The sequence below is a fragment of the Rhinichthys klamathensis genome, unplaced genomic scaffold (assembly GCF_029890125.1).
Source record: "Rhinichthys klamathensis goyatoka isolate OS25496 unplaced genomic scaffold, OSU_Roscu_1.1 h1tg000192l_1, whole genome shotgun sequence".
In the NCBI taxonomy this organism is placed as follows: domain Eukaryota; kingdom Metazoa; phylum Chordata; class Actinopteri; order Cypriniformes; family Leuciscidae; genus Rhinichthys; species Rhinichthys klamathensis.
The window spans coordinates 4,010,736-4,033,977 of record NW_026606718.1 but is presented as its reverse complement, the minus strand read 5'-3'; the positions used below and the strand labels follow the sequence as shown (position 1 = coordinate 4,033,977).

Sequence of the window (23,242 nt, the reverse complement as noted above, 5' to 3'; positions counted from 1 at the left end):
TCAGGAATGCTTTGGAATATAGACCTATGGCTGGTCTTGTTTTAAAGAAGACATTTTCCAGATTATTGTAGAAGTCTAGAAATGATAAAAAATGAAACAGAAAAATAGTTATATAAGTTTGAGTTTATGAAATGGTGTAATGTAAAAATATAATTATTAATATTTTATATAAAATATATATATTACAAAATATATTTTACTCTAAAACTGCAAGAAAATTAAAGACAAGAATCTGAACAAGTTGTATTCCAAATTTTAGGTTGATATCTAAAAAAATGAGCTTTCAGTAAGATTTTATTTGGGCGCAGTACCCAACTTTTTCACTAGACTCCATTACTGCCCATATAAGGGCGCCTCCATTTTCATAAATGTTTTGAGTGATCTGAACCATGTATTTCCATAATTTTCATACAATTTATGAAGTAGACATCCTATTCAGAAGTAGTATGGGTGGTTTGGCAGTATTTGATTTGAATTCAACCTCTAATAAATGCATAAAAAGACTATGTTATAGCGTTATAGCTCGCAGCCAATCAGAAATCGAGAATCCATACATTTTTCTTTATATTTAAAACATTTTCAGACCTTTTTTTCTCATAAAATGGAATTGGTGTTATCTTTTGAACTCATGGCATGAAAACAAACTGAGGTTTCTACCAATCTTTCATAATTTTTCGTGTTTATTGTTATTTCAAAATAAAGGCCTAAATACTCCTAATGAATATGAAATATTCTTGTTGCAAATTGATAAATTACTGCTCCTCTGTAATTTATTTTAGATAACAGCCACCAAATATGAAAACTAGAGATTTTAAGCTTTCAAATGATATATAGTTTGGCAATATTACTTTAGGTTTTTACTAAGATATTATTGTTTTAAACATGCAATGGCAAATGGGCCCGCCGGCGGGCCCTTGCAGGTTAAGAGTAAAGTAATCCATGTGACTCCAGTGGTTTAACCTCAATTTTATAAAGCTATGCAAGTGCTTTGTTTGCGAACAAAAAAAACATTATGTACAACTTTATTTGTAAAATATTAATCTCTCTTTTTTGCTGCTTTCTCTGGCTTGAAAGTGGTAGTTGCGTATCCTGTCAATGGAGGGACAGAAATCTCTCAGATTTCATTAAAAAGATTTTGAGATGATTAAATAAGGGTAAGTGGGCACATTTACCATTGTTCAGCGAATTTTCACAGACGAAATCAAGTCATTTCAATATTGATTCACCAGATCTGGAGTTTTGCGTGAGATTTTCCTATGCAGATTCCGCAACGTGTCCAATTCAAGTTGGCATCGCGGATTCATTGTGTTGACCAACATGTGAATCCATTCTATGTGAGCTGTGCTTTGTGCATCACTTTACTATTAAAAAAAATAGACAATTCATGCAAAGTATCACAAAAAAGTTCTCAAATTCGTGTAACCCAGTGCAATGGTAATATATAGATCTAAGTTTTTGCCACATACTTACATTTCCCCTGTTTCTCCAAGACAGATTTGAAACCGAGGAGAAAACATAAAAGCGACAGACAATGTGTTTAAACCTGAAATACTGAGCGGGAGAGATAAAGGAAGCGTAATTGACTGTGAGCTTACGGTAGTCATGAAGTCCAAAGTCATTTCCTAAACAAATAACTGTTGGCCTGTTTTGATATTTGTCATGATAAAGGCCCCAGTAACTGTATTTCCATTATAGATTTATTTAACGTTAAGAGTCGACTTGCTTTCAGCTCTAAATGTGTGTTATGTTTGTGTAAGATGGAAGGGGAGGATAAACTACTAAACTAATTGGTCTCTGAAAGCAGGGTTGCATGTGATTCAGCTATAGGTCATCAGGATTAATCCTGAATCACATTTTAAAAGGATCATCTCATCGAGCTCAGTGTTTGCGTATGCTAATGCCTGCGTGGTTTTCCAGACAACCTTGTTTCAAGGGCAGCTCTCGAATAGTGCTTTAAATTGAAAGACCAGCAGGCCTGAAGGACTGTCGTCTGTTTTGAATTTAAAAGGAAGTTGTCTCCTTTTCATAATTCAAAAAGTTGTCAGGTTCACTACAATATGGTTCAGTACTTAAATCCTACCACATCTAAACCTGAATATAAAGACCTTAGTAATTAGTCATGCACCGAAATTTGAAATATTTGGCAGAAAAATGCATTTTCAGTTTCGGACAGAATTTTTTTTTGGAGGGCCTGAAATCATTGACCAGAACGGTGGCGTTTTATTAGCGCTTCTCCAAAGGCACGTTTGACTGTCAACATGGCTATAGCTTGACATTTGGGCCAAACCGAGCCAGTAAATTTGGTCCGTCACACTTTTAAAAACATTTTTTAGTAAAAACAATTCATGCTTTTATAGCTCTTTATATGTGTCGTGACAAATTGCTCAGTTCAAGCGGCAGGTGAACAAGCTGTTTCCATCCAATGTTTTTTTAACGCGATATCCTAAAATTCGCATAAAAATAGGTGGATGGAAGCATAGCTAATGTCTATTTTATGCACCGAATGTGCATAAGCTACACCAGGTAAACGTCTGCTGTATGAATGCGAGAGCTGGGTCGACTACATACATTTCTCGATTTTAATCAATCTTTATTTTGATGAACCACAATCTTTTGGTCTATGCTGTTTGACAGAACTTCACCAAACATCATTTGTAGCGTGTCTACCATCCAGTACATCGCCATAAGCTTTAGTGCTCGTTTCTTCTGATACAGGATGAATCATGTCTCATGTAATCACTCAATCTGTCCCAGCAAGCAATAGCCATTATTTCACAGTTTAGGTTAACTATTAGACCCGATATAGTCCGGCTATAAGTAACTTCTAGAATCTAGACAAAATAACCTTGAATTTGGTTACATGTCGTTTTTGCCAAAATTACTTGCGAGATGTATGATATTCCATCATGTAAGCAAAGCCAACAGAGATTACAAGGTGTTTGGTTTCATTTCTTTGGGGTGTTTTATGGTAGCCTATGCGTTGATGACTAGTCTATTCTTGGGATATGGTTAGACATCTGTTCAATTTTAACAAATTTTAACTCGGGCACAGAGACATCATTGGCAATGTGCAACAGGGGAGAGGCGGCCTCGGATCTGGAGAGAGCAGACCATCGTGGCATAGAGCAGTTCCAGCTCAGCGGCGACGGCTGGTTGTCGAGGAGGTACGACGACACGAGCAGGCAACGAGGTGTGCAAAGGCTGTCTCACAAGCCAAGCAAGGGCAGTGGATGAGATGGGAGGGAGTTGAGAGGAGAAAGTTCTCTTGGAGGGAGGTGATGAGCATGGAAGCATTTCACATCAGCTTCCTCTTACGTGCAACGTACGACGTCCTACCTTCCCCCTCAAACCTCAACCAGTGGTACGGAGAAGACCCAACTGTCCATCCCCCGCAAACCTCAAACACATTCTGGTTGGATGCAAGACAAGCTTGTCACAAGGCCGCTATACCTGGCGGCACAACCATGTCCTGAAGTGCCTAGCAGCCACCTTGGAGTGCAGACGACTAAAGAACAATGCCCTGCCTCCTCCATCATTCCATCCTTCATATGCAATGGAGTTCATTCGAGAAGGGGTAAAGACAGCCAAAGGCTATACAACAACGGTTATCGGCCAGCTCGGAAAGGCGCGAGACTGGAAATTGGTGGCAGATTTGAACCAAAGGCTTTACTTCCCTTCTGAGATTGCCACAACGAACCTAAGACCAGACCTCGTGCTCTGGTCCCCATCACTCCACATCGTGTACGTAATAGAGCTTACCGTTCCCTGGGAGGATGCTGTAGAGGAGGCATTTGAGCGCAAGAGACTTAAGTACACCGAATTGGCAGTTGATGCTGAGCAACGCGGATGGAAATCCAAGGTTTGCCCAGTGGAAGTCGGCTGCAGAGGCTTTGTGGGCAAGTCAACCATCAGGCTGCTTAAGGAACTGGGAGTGCGAGGCCAAACCATCAAAGCCCTCTCAGGTGCAGCAGAAGAAGCAAGCCGATGGATATGGGTAAAAAGGGGAGACTCCAACTGGGCCCCTAATACCACCTGTGGCGTGTAAGGGTTGAAAGCAGAGGGGGGCACACCTGGGACGCCAGGTGCTGCCGATGAGCCCTCTGGAGGTGTCGTGGGCCTATCATTGAAACACCAGAGAAGGGGGGTGCCCACCAGATGACCCCAATGAAGCTTAAACCCCCATTCTTATCCCACTAAATCATTACCACAGTGAGGAAATCACTCCGATGGATGCGTTGTTACCACTCAGACCTAAAACCTGTCACCACTACAGAGAGGAAACCACTCATACCTCAGAGAGGAAACCATTCCGATGGATGCATCGTCACCACTCATACCTCAGAGAGGAAACCATTCCGATGGATGCATCGTCACCACTCATACCTCAGAGAGGAAACCATTCCGATGGATACATCGTCACCACTCATACCTCAGGTCTTAAACAGGGGATTGTTTCACCTAGTCCAGGGGTAGGCAAGTTCCGTCCTAGAGAGCCCCTGTCCTGCAGAATTTAGTTCCAACCCTAATCAAACACACCTGAACAAGGTAATCAATGTCTTCAGGATTACTAAGGCTATAGGCAGGAGAGGTTTTTTAGTGTTGGAGCCAAACTCTGCAGGACAGCGGCTCTCTAAGACCGAACTTGCCTATCCCTGACCTAGTCCTAAAGTCCCCCCTAGTCCCAAATTTTGCCTCGTTTTAGCCTAGACGTCTGGGCTGTGTTTGGACTGCTATAAGATGTCTTTTAAAGGGGTCATATAATGCCATTTTTGTACAAGCTAATATGATTATTTAGGGTCTAAATTAAAAGTTTGTAATACACTTTAATTAAAAATTCTCATTAGTATTGTAAGAAAACACTTCTTTTACCTGGTCAAAAACAGCTCTGTTTTCAGCACGCCGTTTCAGTGCATATGACTCTAAATGATAATGAGCTTTGCTCACCCCGCCCCTCTGTTCTGTGCGTACACCATTTGTAACACAATAACCATAACGCGTTGTTCAGTATAAACGTGGGATTATGAATTATATTGAGAATGTCATACATAGAAAACATGCCGTAATGTACCCTGAGTGTAAACCTTAGACGCATTCATTGTGAAGCGTGCAGCTAGCGATTTGCAAAGATTAATATATAAAGTTTAATAAAACGTTACACTCACTTCTGTTCTTCTGGAGATTCAGCAGGAACACGAATATCTGGTACCGATCCTTTTTTCATGAGCAGCTTCTTAGCAAATCCAGCTTTATACTGATCCTCGTTTATAAAGCAGTCTGGTGTGAAATGATTCGCGCAAACATGAGAGCATTGACGTTGCTCGTGGGGAATATTCCCTTCGAAAACAAACTCAGCCACTGCGTCTTCAGCGGTTCGGATTTAGGAACATTAAAATGACTGCTGTGTTCGTTATTACACCCAAGAACAGAACACCACAATCGCTTAGACGCCATTCTGCTCATAGACAGTGCTCCAGCATATCAACAATGACCGCGCCGGTCCGCGCAGACTATGATTGACAGCTAGCTCACGAGCGAGGGCGGGTCTGTGTTGAAACGCTCCTGTCAATCAACAATCGTGGGAGGGGCTTCCGACCGTGTGACGTCACACGGTCGAACGGCTTGATTTGAGGCAGGGGAAAACATATAAGGAGATTAAAACAAAACCACTGGATGGATTTTTTATCATTTTATGATGGTTGTGTACAGACACTGCCAACACACATTTCAGTACAATCAACTTGTAAAAGTGCATGTACCATTATATGACCCCTTTAAACGCAAAATTGCTTGCTGGGGTGTTTCAACCGCGGAAAGACCGCAATAAATCAGCTTATAAACAATGTCACGTATCACGTTACTTTTACCTCAGGAAAGATATTCAATGACCATAATAAATATATGATAAATAAATATATGCACTATATTACATATATATATATATATATATATATATATATATATATATATATATATATATATATATATAAATATTTGACTTAACCTATTAACCTACCCAAAATGATATCATTAAAAAGCAGTGGCTCAGTGGTTCATGTAGATTGTCTACAAACCAGAAGGTTGGTGGTTCAATCCCCGGTTCCACCTGACCAAGTGTCGAGGTGCCTATGAGCAAGACACCTAACCCCAGCTGCTCCCGACGAGCTGGATGGCGCTTTGGATGGCTGACACCGCCGTCGGTGTATGAATGAGTGAGTGAAAGGGTGAATGAGAGGCAAAAATGTAAAGCGCTTTGGTGGCCATTGGGTCTGTGAAAGCGCTATATAAATGCAGTCCATTTACATACATTTGATTTATGATTAATTAATTAATTGATTATTACATAAAAATAGTTGGTTATGGTTTTTGGCTTAAAGAAAACTGATTTTGGTTTCCGTGCAGGTAAAAAAAAAAAAATCATTTCGCCGCATTACTAACTTTTTTTTTATACTGTTTTTAAATCCGACCTCAACTAAACCTGAATATGAAGAGCTTAGTATAGTTTAATATAGTGCAGGGCTCCAGACTAACTTTTCCACTGGTTGCACTGGTGCTACTAACTTTCTCAGTTGGTCGCACCAGCATATGATTTGGTCGCACCTTTTTTTTTTTTTTTTTTTTTTGCTACATGCCATGGGATTAATCAATGCATGCTGATGAATAGTGGTTTTAATGGACCAAGGCTAGCAAAGGCTTTTCTGGGTTGCAGCAGAAATACCTGTGTAATATATTAATTATCATTGCCAAATTTCAGGATTTTCATGGATTTTGGACAGTAATTTTAATGTGTAATTTTAAGCATTTAACATTTGAATTATATACAATCTATCTATTTACATTTGAATCATATTCTATCGATCTATCTATCTATCTGTCTATTATCATCTTTCTATCTTTTAAAAATCATTAAACATTCAAATGTATGCATATTTTAAAAGATTAGAGTATTGTAATAAACTGATACAGAATGATGATTTCGTTATCAAAGTTTATAGTTGTAACAAAAAGCAGAAATCTCACACTCCTTACCTTCTGCATTTTATAATAATTTCCTTTTCCTCTGTCGAGTGATCATGAGAGTAATCGCTCGACAGAGGAAAATATAACCGCTGAAAAGACGTAGGAGGAGGAGGCTCTGTGTTTCGTGACAGCATTTTTATCATTTTTCGTGAATTCGTAATTGGCGCGTTTCACCATCAGTGTGCAATGCGCGTGACTTCTACGTTCGTCAATAAATAAACTGCACGTGTCTTGCGGAAAAACATTGTAGGCGGAACTTCTCTCCGTTAATGTCTATGGCGAGTCACGCAGGCACTGGGCTACTCCGCACTTGAGCCGACCCCGGGATAAAATAGTCCGAATATAAACACTTATTATAGGCGTACCGTAGTGATTCAGAATAAGTCAAAAACACGGTTTGGAAAATGGATTCATGATGTAGCCTACTCGTTCATTTTGAACATAAGTTACGGACTGCAGCAGCTGATACAACGGCGTTCTGTTGCTCAAGCGTCCACTCGCACAAATGCGACCACATAACATTTTAACTCGCACATCCTCAAAAAATGGTCGCATATGCGACCAATTTGGTCGCAGTCTGGAACCCTGTAGTGTATAGATGAATTGGGACTGGGAAATGTTGCAAGCTGAATTTGAACTTTTGATGCTGAATTTAGTATTATGTAAGCTCACTTCACCATCTGTTTCTATTAAATCAGCTCTGAATTGAGCAGCTGTATAACTTTGACCACGGGGCGTTTTTTTCTTCCCCCCCTCCCCCCCCCCCCCCCCCCAGCTCTGTATCCAACTTTTAATCAAACGCTGACTTTGAAGCACTTCACCATGACGAAGCAAACACTAAGCTTTGACTACACCTTCTGCTTCATTTCTAACTGTATTACACACTCTTTTCCCTGGCATTGAATTTCTCTGTGTGTGTCAATTGGGAATCTCAGCTGCCAGCGTGAGGCCTGAGCCACAATACACACTCCGGCTCTGGCGGGTTTGAGGCTTCAAGGTATCAGATGCTTTGAAGGGCCGCTGTTCACGTCTGACACCCTTTAAATGAACTAATGTCACTTTCAAATTTCACTGTCGTGTCTATGGCTCAAGATTTTGTTTTTCTTTCTGCAAATCTGCAAAATACTCTATCATGCACGTTTGATTTCAGGAAATTCTGGACCAGGTAGCTAAAGGAAAATATCCTATAGTCATGAGTCTCGGATGAGTGATAAATGGGTGAATCTTACAATTAAATGCTCAAAGTAAAAAAATAACACTGCCATTCAAAATTTGGGGTCAGTTTTTTCTTCTTCTTTTTTTACATTTTAATTTAAGGACACATTAAATGAATCAAAAGTGACAGTAAAGAAAATAATAAATTAAAAAAATAAAGAAAAAAATATTTCAAATAAATGCTGTTCTTTTTAACTTTATTCATCAAAGAACCCTAAAAGAATTTATTAAAGTTTCCACAAAAATATGAAGCAGCACTGTTTTCAGCATTGATAAAATAAGAAATGTTTAATGTTAAATCATCATGTTAGGCTGATTTCTTAAGGGTCTTGGGACACTAAAGACTGGAGTAATGATGTTGAAAATTCAGCTTTACATCACAGAAATAATTTAAATGTTTAAAATATGTTCAAATAGCAAACAGTTATTTTCAATTATAATAGTATTTGACAAAGAGACTGTTTTTGCTGTATTTTTGATCAAATAAATGCAGTCTTGGTGAGCATAAGAGACTTAAAATATCCAATTGAATTGTAAATGGTACATTATAAAATATGTCACAATTACAAGATATAATAATAATTTTGAAATAAATAAGCCCTATATTAAAGAACAGTTTTATAGCGATATTATTTTAAAAACATATAATAATAATAATTCATTACATTAATTTAATTCATTACATTATTCAATAATTCAAGCCATTTAAGCACATTTTACCCGGAAATTCCCATTACTATTACAAAAGTAAAAATTAGTTTTCATTTTAATGCAATTCAGTTAAGAAAATCATGCTGTCCAGACATAATTTATCTATTTATATGCTTTAAAAAAAAAAAAAATTTGTTTACTTAAAATCACATGTAACATTCAAATAATATATCACTGTTATTTTCTTTTATTACAGTAATAATAATGTTTTGTTTTGCATTATGGCTACTGAGAGTTGGGGAAAGGGTTGTAATTGTGTTTAATTGTCATATGTGACAACACATAAACACTTAATGGCACTTAAAATGATCAATTATTTTGATCTGAAATATGATCTGGACATGTTTTTTGACAGATTTTCAGGAACATCTGGCTACAATAATGAAGGATGTGGAATACACCTCTCTTACACATCTGCTATATGTTTCCTGTTGTGAAATGTGTTTATTGAACTCCAGATTAGATTTTTCTTGATGGACAAATAAAGCCATGCAGCAAACAGACTGTATTCTTCAGATAAAGTTGACTTTCTGCTTTGTGAAGTTCGTGGAAGTTTGCAGACTGCCGTCATCATGCGTTCCTTTCTTTGGGGAGACTGGGAGAATATTTCTCCTGCTGTGATTGTTATTGTTCTAATTCCCTGCTTATTTTCCCATCTCCATTTTTTCAGATTTAGAATCATAACTGCAGGGATTTGCCTGCATTTGTGATTATTAATATGGCTCTTACTACACAGGACTCAATGAGTTTTTTCAATCTTCTTCTTCTTCTTCTTTTTCTGTTGGTCAGTGTTCTTATTGTTACCTAAAACTATTTCGGTAATTGAAGTAAGGTTGAAATAAAAAATAAAAAATATAAATTAGATGAAAAATAAATTAAATTAGATGACAAACTGGCAACTAAATGAAATAAGTTTAAGTACTATTATTACTAAAACTGAAATAAAAATAAATTAAGATGAAAACTGCAAGTATAGAAATAAAAGCTAATTTAAAATAATTTAATAAATTCTATAATGGTATATATGTAGCACTAAATGAACAATTCTACGGGAACTCAAAGGGGACATGGTGGTGGTGGTGGTGGTGGTGGTGGTGGTGGTGGTGGTGGTGGTGGGGGGGGGGGGGGGATATGAGAAGGGAGGAAAAATGATGTCAATGTTTTTGCGTTCCCCGATAAACTTTCCATTTGCTCACCAAGAACGCAAACATTTTGTGAGATAATGCAAAGATTCTATGGGAAACGAAAACGTTTTGCGAGCAAATACAACGTTTTCTGGGGGAATGCAAAATTTTGCGAGGGAACACAAAAGCATTGACATATCATTTTTTCATAATTTTCATCACCATGTCCCTGAACAATGCTGCTTGTCTTTGTGACATTTTTACAAGCCCTAAAAAAATGAAAACCTGTAAATGCAAAAAAAATTTATGTATATTATGTTGTAATATTTAATGTAAAATGTTATTCTGCAACGTATTCTGCCATATTGCACGTTGCATTAGGAGTGAACCGTCTTTCTATATCTATAGTCTTTGGTTATTATCAATGTTGAAAACAGTTGTGCTTAAAGGTGCAGTATGTAAGAATGACAACTAGTGGTCGAAATAGGTACTGCAGTCAAATTCAATATCACAGATCGTCGTTGCCGGGTTGCCAGTTTGAGCACACGCAACAGGAACGAACGCAATGGACAATGCAAATTGGCAACATGGAGTATCACAGACCAAAACTATAACAAACATTCCAGCCTGGAAATTTCACAGTAAAATAACTGGCTGTAGAAGTGTTTTTCAGAGAAATGGGTATGTTTCCTCAATATATGCAAGCATATTATGGTATTTTTATGCTTTAGTTGAGTGAAAAAGTTACATACAGCACTTTTAATATTTTTTTAATACTTTTTTCAGGATTCATTGATGAATAAAATGTTTAAAAGAACAGCATTTATTCAAAATAGAAATCTTTTCTAACAATATAAATCTTTACTATCACTATTTATCAATTTAACAAATAAGAAAGAAAGAAAAAAACTACTGACCCCAAACATTTGAATGGTAGTGTATATTGTTACAAAAGAATTATATTTTAAATATATGCTGTTCTTTTTTTAAAAAAAATTTTTTTTATGAAAGAATCCTGAAAAAAGTATCACAAGTTATAAATATATATATATATATTAAGCAGCACAACTGTTTCCAACACTGATAATAAATCAGCATATTAGAATGATTTCTGAAGGATAATGTGACACTGAAGACTAGCGTAATGATGCTGAAAATTCAGCTTTGACATCACAGAAATAAATTACATTTTAAAGTATATTCAAATACAAACCCATTATTTTAAATTGTAATAATATTTCGCAATATTTCAGTTTGTTTCTGTATTTTTGGTCAAATAAATGCAGGCTTGATAAGCAATAAGAGACTATTTTCATAAACATTAAAAATAGTAATGTTTCCAAATATAGTTTTTTAAATGGGATTATGACGCATGGAAGTTGCATGTATCCACCAAAATGGTGTAGAGCTTGCGAGATTGTTTAAGTGAACATCTCTAATACTGACCTCAGGCCATCCTCATTGTGGAGCCCTTCACAGTACGTGCACTTCCTCCCTGTTTGCTTATGCTTGGACACTTCTCCTACAGCTACGTCATTTATTTCATTAGAAAGCACTGTCCCTCCTTGTCCGTTCCACCTCATCCAGGCATCCATTTTTATTTCCATCTTCTTGTCTCCTTCCTTCTTCGTCTGAATAAACAACTTACCTCATCACCATTGTTGTGCCTCTGTTCTCTTGCTTGTCAAAGCGCCTCCTCGGAATTCAATTACCCAACTTTTGTTTTATGATGTTGTCTTGTCAGCTGATGACGGATTCATTATCTCATCACTCCGCTTGACAAGACTGTCACAACGCTCCCTTTGCCTCTTATTCCACTGATCACGCTCCGCTTGTAAATATATTGGCTGGCTCTCTTCTCTCCAGTCCTGTCTGTGATGTCCACTGCCATCCTCATCTCTGAGATCATCGTGCCCTCAGAGTCCAGGAATTCACACAAACCCTGCTGTTGTGATCCTGACAAAAACTCTGTTGTTTTAGTTGAAGGCCAGTTAACATCTCTGATATGACTAAATATTTATGCACACTGCGGCAGAATACGGTTGTCGGTTGTGTTTGTGTTGCTAAGTACAGCTCTGATCTCACGCAGTTTTGGTTTAGGTTATTTTTTTGCTGTCAGTCAGTAATGTTAGGACTGTCAAGCTCTCCCAGGTTATGAAAAATGGCAGGGGAAAAAGAGTGAGACAAAACCCAATATGTGTCAATCACAAACAACAGTGACTAAAATTTTGCTTCAAATATTTATAAACAAATATCACGCCACAAAATATTTATACATATAAATCCATGACATCTTGAAAGAATGAATTATTCAGCATCTGAACCAGTTATTTATATAGTATTATAGGTTTTATATATATTTTTTTGAATTAGCTTTCAATTTTATATATTTTATGTCGTCATTAAAATTTTAGTTTAATTTTGGCTAATTGTCTAATGTGCCCTGGTCATTTATTATTATTATTTTTTAAATTACACTTTAGGTTTATTTATATTGATTTAAGTTTTAATTTTAGTTTTTTGTTTTTGTTTTTCATTTTAATATCTATAGGCTATAGTAATGTTAGTGCTTCAGTTTAAACTTATTTCGGAAATTCCTAATTTTAGTTTTTGTTAAATGATATATTTTTTTTACATTTAAGCTTCCAAATATATAAAATAAGTGAAATAATCCTTCAATTTGGCCACTAAAATGAAAATTAAATGTTCACATTTTTATAATATTAAATAAAAATATAATATAATATATTGTTATATAATATTATTTTAAATGTATTATATAACGTCTTTTTTTTTTTTTGCCTGTCGTTTGCGGTTGACTAAAAGTTCATTTTGGACCCTAGAGATAGTTATATAAGATAATATAGGCCTATACTTACATGTAAATCTGGTGGGAAAAACTTGGCAATTTCTAATATTTTACGGTGCATTGAGAGACATAAAAAGTGGTACATCAAAAGGCAGTCTTTTCTATTCCTGTTACTTAACCCTCAGACAAGGTCATTTTGTGTTTCATAATGCATTATTCAGACCTATCTTTTCGTCTCCTGGTTCATTATGCTTGTGTGTTTGTGGTGTTTCTCTCTGTTCTTTCAGCAATGTTATGAATAAAGGGTCTGCGAATTCATTTAGCATTCATTCGGTTGTTAGAAAATAAACTAAAAAAAACCCGCTCTGGGAATAGATCTTGAAGCTATGCACTTCCCTTGTCTTGGTTTGATAATGGCAGTGGGATTGAAGTGAACATTCACAGCAGGAGGTGCTTTGAGAGGGGAAAGGTACTTTCGGGGTGAAGCCAGCTTACTTGCTTGGGCCTTGATTGGCGGTTATTTAGTGGCCTGAGTTAAAAAGAAAAGAAAAAAAGCCCACCCTTAATCTGGTCCCTAAATATGGCTTTGGGTCCCTTATCGAATCTTACGCTGCAAGGCTTAATGCTTTTTTTTTGTTTGCTTTTCTTTGTATTGTTGTAATGTCGGTAGTAAATGTAAATGAAGAATGCTTCATCTCTTTCAGTGTTACCAGGACAGAGTAATTCACGTTTATTTGTCAGCAAAAGTCCGCCGGATGACACGAAACACACCGTCCAGTGGACTTTTAACAGCTCCAGGGCTTTCATGAAAACTACAGATAATACTTGCGTATTTTTTTTTATCCCTTCCCACGGACAGTCGGATTGACAGAGGGTTATTAACAAAACACTTATGGCAACAGCTTTCTTACCTCTACTCGACTGTGTTTTTCTTCTGCCGAACTGACAGAATGACAGTTTCTTTCAGTTTTTTTCGGTTTAAAATGTTGACTACAAACACAGAGGTTTTTCAGATTTTCTGTTGCGCCGTTCTCTCCGCATTTACAATTCTTTGCAGCCTTTAGCTTCCACCTACAACACGCTGAATCCTTCACTGGAAACTGAAAGTAACTCACTCCCCCTAAACGTTTACTCTTTCCATTCTTACACCTGGGAAGTTGACACCATTATGGCTAAAAGTTTGCTAAGAAGTATTTCCTACTAAAGCAAGGTGGTATTTTCAGGGTTCTCAAGTCTCACGCATTGGCCGTGAGACACACGCAATTCAACCAGTTCACACGCTCACACGCCACACCATGTATTTCTCACGCTGAAAAGGCAATGCCTACCAAGTTGTCCTGCAAGCTTTATATAACGTTGTATACGAGGCGCAGGCACACAAAGTGAAGTTTCCTGCCGCCAGCGCGTCCGTATCTCGGCCAGATTGCGTTCGTTACTAGGCAACATAGATGCGCGAACCACACTGAAGTTGACGGAACATTCTCGGCCATCGCGCGAACGTACGCACACACATTCTCGGCCACCGTACGTTCGTTACTAGGTAACCAACAATATCGCGCGAACACACGTCGTGATGGAGAAGGTAAGTTGGAAGAAAGCTCGTCTAACATTTTTAGGCTAGAACATTTAATATATAGCCAATCGTATACATTATTATTGATGCAGTCAAAAACTCTACAACTACTTTGCAACCAAGCCAGAAGCTTTTGCTAAGGGAAATGTTAGTGGGTATGGGAAGGAATGAAGTTTATTGAAGAATTGAATTTTATTTTAAATTATATATTATACTGTATTAATAGTCTTTCTAGTTACATTAAGGCTACATGTATTAAGGCAGAGTGCTCTGGGTAATATTTTATATCCTGTCAAAACATACATTATAATCATTGCCATTGCATTTGTATTTTTCAAAGATGTCAGGGAAAAATGCAAAAAGATTTGTTTTTCCAAACTTTTTCTGAGCAATTTGTTATATTTTAGTAATTTTGAAATATAACATTAAAGAGTATATTTGATGTGATGAATTGCTCTGTCATTTATCAGATTTACCAATTATTATAATTTTAATTTGTGCTGGTTAATTATGAACAATGGGTAAAATTTGGGGGCGGGGGTGGGCGGGGCTCCACTGGGGCTCCTCCCCTTGGGCTCCTCCCCTAACCGCATGTGATCTCACTCCAAGCTTTTGATAAAACTTGAGAACCCTGTATTTTACTCTGGTCAAGCGTATCCATAGCAGACTGGTGGGAGTGGCCTTGAACAGCAACATGCCCAGTGCATTATGGGTGTTATTTTCCTATACCTATTTGACAAAAGGGAAGGCAACAGCCTTTTTTCTCTGTTTTCTCTAGTCTGGAAGCACTGATTTCAAAATGTGTATTTTGTATAGGCAGACAAGTTTTATTGAAAGCCCATTTAGCCAGCGGTGAAGTACTCCTTTATGACACCACTTGTATCTGATATCTGTGTTTGATCGCTTTTAGCAACACTGTTGACCCTCTGGTTTAGATAGTCTGTGCTGTTTAAAATTGAAAAAAATAATTTACATAATTCATGTCAATCCGCACAAGATCTGATTCACTTGCACTTAATAGACTCACAGAGATGGATTGTTTTCTTAAAAATCTTTTTTTGTGTGTTTTTCCAAAGAAAGTAAGTTGTTTACTTTGGGGGTGGCATGAGCCAGATGCGAAAAAACAATCAGATCTTGTGCAGGTTACTGTGTTTATACTTGTGCAGCAATATCTGTGTTAGATGTGCGCAAAAAATAAGATTTTTTTGTGGCAGTGTAAATGAAGTATAAGTCTAGAGAATTGTTTATGTGTATTATTGTCCGCCAGACAATAAGAAGTCGAATTTTTTTAAACGAAAACAACAACACACATGATTTAAGATATCATTCATGAAAGTAGCACAACGTTTAAAAATTAGGGTTATGGTTTTGTTCACATCCCTAAATGAATCTATTAGCAGTAGTCAAGTCAAGTGGATGTATTGTCAGTAGTAACAGTGACATTTACTACTAAGTCAAAATATTGTATTTGTATTAGACACTCAAACCAACTGCTTTTGAAGCATTTTTCTTCATTTGAACATGTATTTGTGTAAAAGATCTTCTCTATTGTGTTTAATTGCAGGCAATGAGTTCGGCCATCCAGAATGGCTGGATTTTCCACGAGTCGGCAACAATGAGAGTTATCATTACGCCCGCCGGCAGTTCAACCTTCTGGACACGGATCACCTGCGTTACCTTCAGCTGTACGCTTTCGACCGAGACATGAACCGCACGGAGGACAAGTACGGCTGGCTGGCTGCTCCCCCGGTGAGAGAAGATTCACCCCCATACAGTTTCCCTCTCTTACCCTGTCTTTCTTCCCAGTGCCAATAAATACTGCTTACTGTTCTTCCTTTATCAGTGAAGCTCTCGCGTAAAACCACAGTTTGGCTTTCTTTTAGTCATCTTCCATGTTCTCAACCCGCCCTCTTTCTCTCGTTGTAACTCTCTTTATATGCAGCATAAAAGCATCTTTCTGTCACCAGAACATCTGCCGTTTCACTTAAACAACTATCAGTCCCTAACCAGCCCTGCAATCTCATTACTCAGTTGCTTTTTAAACAAATACCCACCCTACCATATGGAAACTGTGTATGAGTCATAACCTGAGGAAAACAACTCCTGCAGGAGCATGAAGGAATGAATAGACTGATTTACTGCTGTCGGCCGTGAAGGAGCGAAAGATGGAAGGTAGTGACAGCTTGCCTTAATACAATGTTCTGGGTAAATGCAACAAACTCTATCGTCAGCATCCGAGCCATGAAGGATAGAAAATAATTTTGACTTGTCGCTCAGTTCATAAAAATCACATCCCCTTTAATAGTTTTAGCTTTAGTTAAAGGGGTCATATAATGGTACATGCACTTTTACAAGTTGATTGTACTGAAATGTGTGTTGGCAGTGACTGTACACAACCATCATATAATGATAAAAAATCCATCCAGTGTTTTTGTTTTAATCTCCTTATATGTTTTCCCCTGCCTCAAATCAAGCCGTTCGACCGTGTGACGTCACACGCTCGGAAGCCCCTCCCACGATTGTTGATTGACAGGAGCGTTTCAACTCATAGTCCGCGCGGACAGGCGCGGTCATTGTTGATATGCTGGAGCACTGTCTATGAGCAGAATGGCGTCTAAGCGATTGTGGTGTTCTGTTCTTGGGTGTAATAACGAACACAGCAGTGATTTTAATGTTCCTAAATCCGAACCGCTGAAGACGCAGTGCCTGTGTTTGTTTTCGAAGGGAATATTCCCCACGAGCAACGTCAATGCTCTCATGTTTGCGCGAATCATTTCACACACCAGACTGCTTTATAAACGAGGATCAGTATAAAGCTGGATTTGCTAAGAAGCTGCTCATGAAAAAAGGATCGGTACCAGCTATTCGTGTTCCTGCTGAACCTCTAGAACAACTGAAGTGAGTGTAACGTTTTATTAAACTTTATATTAATATATTAATCTTTGCAAATCGCTAGCTGCACGCTTCACAATGAATGCGTCTAAGGTTTACATTTAGGGTACATTACGGCATGTTTTCTATGTATGACGTTCTCAATATAATTCATAATCCCACGTTTATACCGAACAACGCGTTATGGTTATTGTGTTATTGAGTTACAAATGGTGTACGCATAGAACAGAGAGGCGGGGTGAGCAAAGCTCATTATCATTTAAAGTCATATGCACTGAAACGGCGTGCTGAAAACAGAGCTGTTTTTGACCAGGTAAAATAAGTGTTTTCCTACAATACTAATGAGAATTTTTAATTAAAGTATATTACAAACTTTTAATTTAGACCCTAAAGAATCATATTAGCTTGTACAAAAATGGCATTATATGACCCCTTTAAGGATAACTACACTGGCGTCCTGCGCCCCATAGAGTTCCATTGTATGTTACTTTTACACGTGGTTGTGTCAGTCTGACCGACATCGAGATGATCATGCAAATTGAAGGGATTATATGCCAGACTGTATAAATGATTCACTGAAGAAGATTCACTTCCTCCTGTGATCCGTAGCTCATTTTACACCTGGCTCACCTTGTCTGTGTCTTACTTTGACCTTGCCGCATTGTTTTATAGATGAGGACTGTGAGCATGTTTGAAAGAATAGGCAAGAATTATTTTATTTTTTCAAAGCTCAAGTCAGATTTGACTTTCTGTGGTGCAAAAATACATAAAGCATTTAAATCATGGAAAATTGCTCGATAAATCACTCAATAAAAAAATAAAAAGCAATGCTGCTTTGCAGGAGCAATTAATAGAAAATGATATAATTTATCACCCTCATGAAAACCGTATCATTTTGGATGCGGGATGACAAGGAAACTGTCAAGTCACATGAAAGCCTGTGCAAAAAAATGATCTCCGCGCAATTTGGCATGTTTCATTGTGTTATCGCAAATAAAACAAATGACTCCAGGCACAACGATTTGCAGCGTCTCAGTCTCACAGGATTAGTTTTACTATATATATGTATGTAAATGAATTGTTACTTCAGATGTTATCCGTAATATTTACGGTCTTTGCAGAGAGGTCTCGTCCGCCCGCCGAGCTGAGGTTCACTACTGTAATGAATATGAACATAACTTTTAAATAAACAGGGGAAATTCCTGACTTTAAACAAATAACAATTTGCTTAGGGCGTTTGCATTGTAAGAATATACAGGGAGACTTAAGATATAAAAACGGTGTCTTGTTAGGCAATGTTTTCTCAGTAAAATCACACAATTTCCTATTAATTCAATAGAACGCGTGAGCTTACTAGGGAATACCAATATGGCGGCGCGGTGGCTTATTTTATGATGTCATGAGCAATCCAGTTCTCTATATACGTAGATCAGTCAAAATTGCGGCCAGTGAAATTTCTGAGTGGTTAGTAACTTTGGAAATCCACTAGCCACATTAACATTAAAACGTTAATGTAAAGCCCTGTGTATGTATGTGTGTGTGTGTATATATATATGCAATTGGAATTGGAACAATGGACTTGAATCTTGTTCAGATCATATGGTAGTTCATCATATTGATAACGTGATCTCAGTTCTATTTAAAAATATTCACCTTCTTTTGTTTGGGAGAGGAAGCAATCTCGGAAGACTCTAATGAGAGGCCTTTAGAAAAAAATGAGCTGATCTTTGAGCACATCTTGGGTGTCTGACGTTTGTAATTGCTGTGTATCATCCTTGTCTTTTCTAAGGTACATAATCGACAGTAAAAACATTGGCACCCACTCAGATACCCAACTCTCTCTCCACAGCTCTGACAGAGTGGTAACAAAGTATCGCTCCAGTGAGAGGAGCGTATGTGTGCATGAACTGAATTCTTAATTCCTTCCTCTGTTTCTTAGATTCAACTTCACTATGCTTGGCTCTCCATGGGGGCCACAGCACTGGTCCACACTGAGCAGAGCTGCTGCTAATGCAGTCTGTGGTGGACCCTGGGGTGGGATAGGGTGGGACACTGGAACACCTTTTTTAATCATTTAAAAAGAATAAATAATTAATAATATATAAATAAATAAATGCTGTTCTTTTGAACTTTCTGTTCATCAAAGAAAAATAAAAGCATCACGGTTTCTACAAAAATATTAAGCAGCACAACTGTTTTCAACATTGATAATTAGAAATGTTGCTTGATTAAAATGATTTCTGAAGGATCATGTGACACTGATCCTGAAAATTCAGCCTTGCGTCACAGGAATAAATACATATTCAAATAGACAACAGTTCAATGAGTTGTATTATTAATTAAATATATAGTGTTGAAAATGAAATATATTTAATTATATATAGTATTAGGAACTAAGTTTGTCTGACGAAAAGTCAGAATGACAGTTGACAGATGTGAACGCGATACATTTTTGTTGCAACGAACACAACGGATAAATTCACCCTAGAGAAGAAAGTACATGGGTTTTATTTCATGTCTCATTTTTATTAATCTTGATTTCTCACAACTTGTGTGCTTTTTCTGGGCGAGTGGGAGTGAACTGAGGCGCTAATAGAGTCTCATGAACATGCAGCCGTGTATAGAAGACCAACGGCCAACGTCAGGATTTTTTCGTCAAATAATTCTATATTCGTTAAATGATAGTAAATAATAGGGGTGTAACGGTACACAAAAATCACGGTTCGGTACGTACCTCGGTTTTAAAGTCACGGTTCGGTACGTTTTCGATACAGCAAAAAGTAAGAAATGCCAGAGAAATTTCCTATTTGTTAAAAGAAAAAATATTTTTTAAATAAGTGTGAGTTTTCCTTCATCTTGAAACTTTCAGGTCTATAAATGGGTGTCATCTTTGAAGGATGAACAAATAATGTTTTGGTCATCACATTAAAAATAACATTTAAATATATGAAGAGTTCAGATGCAAAAGCCTTTTGAAATTTTCTTCTAGAATGATCATTTTTATTAAGCTTGTATATTTAAGTTCAGTAATTTCACTTAAATAGCAATGAAGATTACCTATTAATTGTCATTTGAGTGAAATTACTGAACTTAAATATACAAGCTTCATAAAAATGATCATTCTAGAAGAAAATTTCAAATGGCACTTAGAGGCTTTTGCATCTGAACTCTTCATATATTTATTTATATAATATTTGAGTTTTGAAGTGCTGGAAAAAGATGTGTGAAGTACTTGAAAGCATTTCACTATTCCAGCCAAACTGGTTACAGTTATGGTGAATGTTGCTGGTCTGTGGACGTAAAGTATTACTAGTTTATTCACGGCACAATATTTCTCCTGGTGTCCACGTCAGCGCTGTTTGATCTAATAGAGATCTACGGTTAATAACGGAGAAATGTGAATGCTTCTCACTAGATCTCGCAGCGATGTTATTACTTCAGTGGCGAATTCAAATGTTTTCTTTACTGGATCTCTTAGCGCTGTGTTGTAACAGTGTCGCTTGATCGAGATCGGCTCGCGCTGCACAGATGTTGCTGGTCCGAACTGATAAATGGTCCGTTAAGCACAATATAATGAGTAGCGCAGTTTCGTTCCGCTTTCATTCCGCTTGCCATTTGATGTTGCGCAACGTTGTGGTGGTCGCGCCAGCGCGGATTTTGTCGGCAGGCAGTGGTGGACAGTAACGAAGTAAATGTAATTCGTTACAGTACTTAAGTAGCTTTTTTGCGTATCTGTACTTTACTCGAGTATTTAAATTTTGGGAGACTTTTACTTTAACTCCACTACATTTCAAAGTCAAATATCTTACTTTTTACTCTACTACATTTTCAAAATCAGTCGTTCCTTTTTATTTATGAGTGGATAAAAACGTAACTGGTCGAACGAGCCACCAATCACAGTAGGCTACAGTGCGCGCGCTTTGTTTTGAACTTGCCTTGGCGGTATCTACTAAGCGCGAACCGGAGCCGTTTGTTGCGAACATAGATGTGACAGTGATCTCGCCGCCGCGCGGTCACGTTATTCGTGTAGCTCTCAATAGTTCCAAACAAATCGCGTTGACAATGATTTTAAGCGGGACAGAGAGCAGCAGCTATTATTGCAGCAATTATCGGTAAGTATTGACGCATAATGTACATTGCTTACGTTGCCACTAAAATGACTTGCATGTAATAGCTTCTTTTTTTCTGTGTGTGTGTGTGTGTACGTGTATGTGTGTATATATATATATATATATATATATTTAATGGCGTTGTGCAGGTTTATGTGAATGTATCATAACATTAAGATGTTAATAATTATGACCATAGGCGCTGGAGAAAAATATATACAGTAAATACTCTAAATGTTTTATACCTTATGGGAACAGTCCCCTTCCCTCCAAAATTAAACACACAAAAAATTAATTAAATCCAAATATTTATACATACAGTATATACACTCACCGGCCACTTTATTAGGTACACCTGTCCACCTGTCCAACTGTGAAAATGCCACACTGGCATTTTCCCTACAGCATTTAAGCAGGCTCGGGTAACCCCTCTGCTTAAAAAATCAACATTAAACACATCACTTCTAGAGAACTACAGACCTGTCTCTCTCCTACCATTCATTGCAAAAACACTTGAACGAGTTGCTTTTAACCAAGTATCATCCTTCCTGTCTCTTAACAACCAGCTGGATGTCAACCAATCTGGCTTCAAGAAAGGACATTCAACTGAGACTGCATTGCTGTCAGTCACGGAAGCCCTGCGGATCGCAAAAGCTGCTTCCAAATCATCAGTTCTCATTCTACTGGACCTGTCTGCTGCCTTCGACACTGTGAATCATCAGATCCTCTTGTCCGCCCTCTCATCACTGGGCATCACTGGAACCTCCCTCAACTGGTTTGAGTCCTATCTCACAGGTAGGTCTTTCAAGGTCACATGGAGAGGTGAGGTATCCAAAGCACATCAACTGACCACAGGCGTTCCTCAGGGTTCAGTTCTCGGACCGCTCCTCTTCTCCATTTACACCACATCACTGGGACCCATCATACAGGCACATGGTTTCTCCTACCATTGCTATGCTGATGACACCCAGCTCTACCTCTCATTTCAACCAGATGATCCCACAGTAGCTGTACGGATCTCAAGCTGTCTGGCGGACATCTCGGCATGGATGAAGGAACATCACCTGCAGCTCAACCTGGCAAAGACTGAGCTTCTCGTCCTCCCTGCCAATCCGTCTCTTCAGCACGACCTCACTATCCAGGTAGATTCATCCTCAATCACCCCATCAAGGTCGGTCAGAAATCTTGGAGTAATCTTTGATGATCAGCTGACCTTCACAGACCACATTACAAAGACAGCTCGATCATGCAGGTTTGCTATGCACAACATCAGGAAGATCAGGCCTTTCCTAACTGAGCATGCAACACAACTTCTCGTCCAGGCCCTGGTCATTTCTAGGCTTGATTACTGCAATGCTCTTCTGGCTGGACTTCCATCATGTGCAACTAAACCTCTACAAATGATCCAGAATGCTGCAGCTCGTCTGGTCTTCAACGAGCCCAAAAGGGCCCACGTCACTCCTCTGCTCATCTCTCTGCACTGGCTACCACTCGCTGCTCGCATCAAGTTCAAGGCTTTGACGCTTGCTTACAGATTGACCACAGGTTCAGCTCCCTCCTACTTCCACTCACTACTACAAGTCTACATCCCTACCAGAAGCCTACGATCGGTCAATGAGCGACGGCTCGTGGTACCATCACAGCGGGGCACAAAATCACTCTCCAGAACATTCTCATTCACGGTTCCATGCTGGTGGAATGATCTCCCCACCCTCATCCGGAATGCAGAATCCCTGACAACATTCAAAAGACAACTGAAAACTCATCTCTTCCGGGAGCACTTAACTTAACT

The 23,242-nt window shown here is 38.1% G+C and overlaps 1 protein-coding gene across 1 annotated transcript in view; it reads left to right on the top strand.

The window, feature by feature from the left end:
- The window catches only part of gbe1b (glucan (1,4-alpha-), branching enzyme 1b), a 163,762-nt gene that overhangs the window by 101,411 nt on the left and 39,109 nt on the right, over positions 1–23,242 (top strand). The window contains exon 13 of the mRNA XM_056262490.1: positions 16,014–16,198. Coding sequence (XP_056118465.1) covers positions 16,014–16,198 — 185 coding nt within the window. The remainder of the gene's footprint in view (positions 1–16,013; positions 16,199–23,242) is intronic.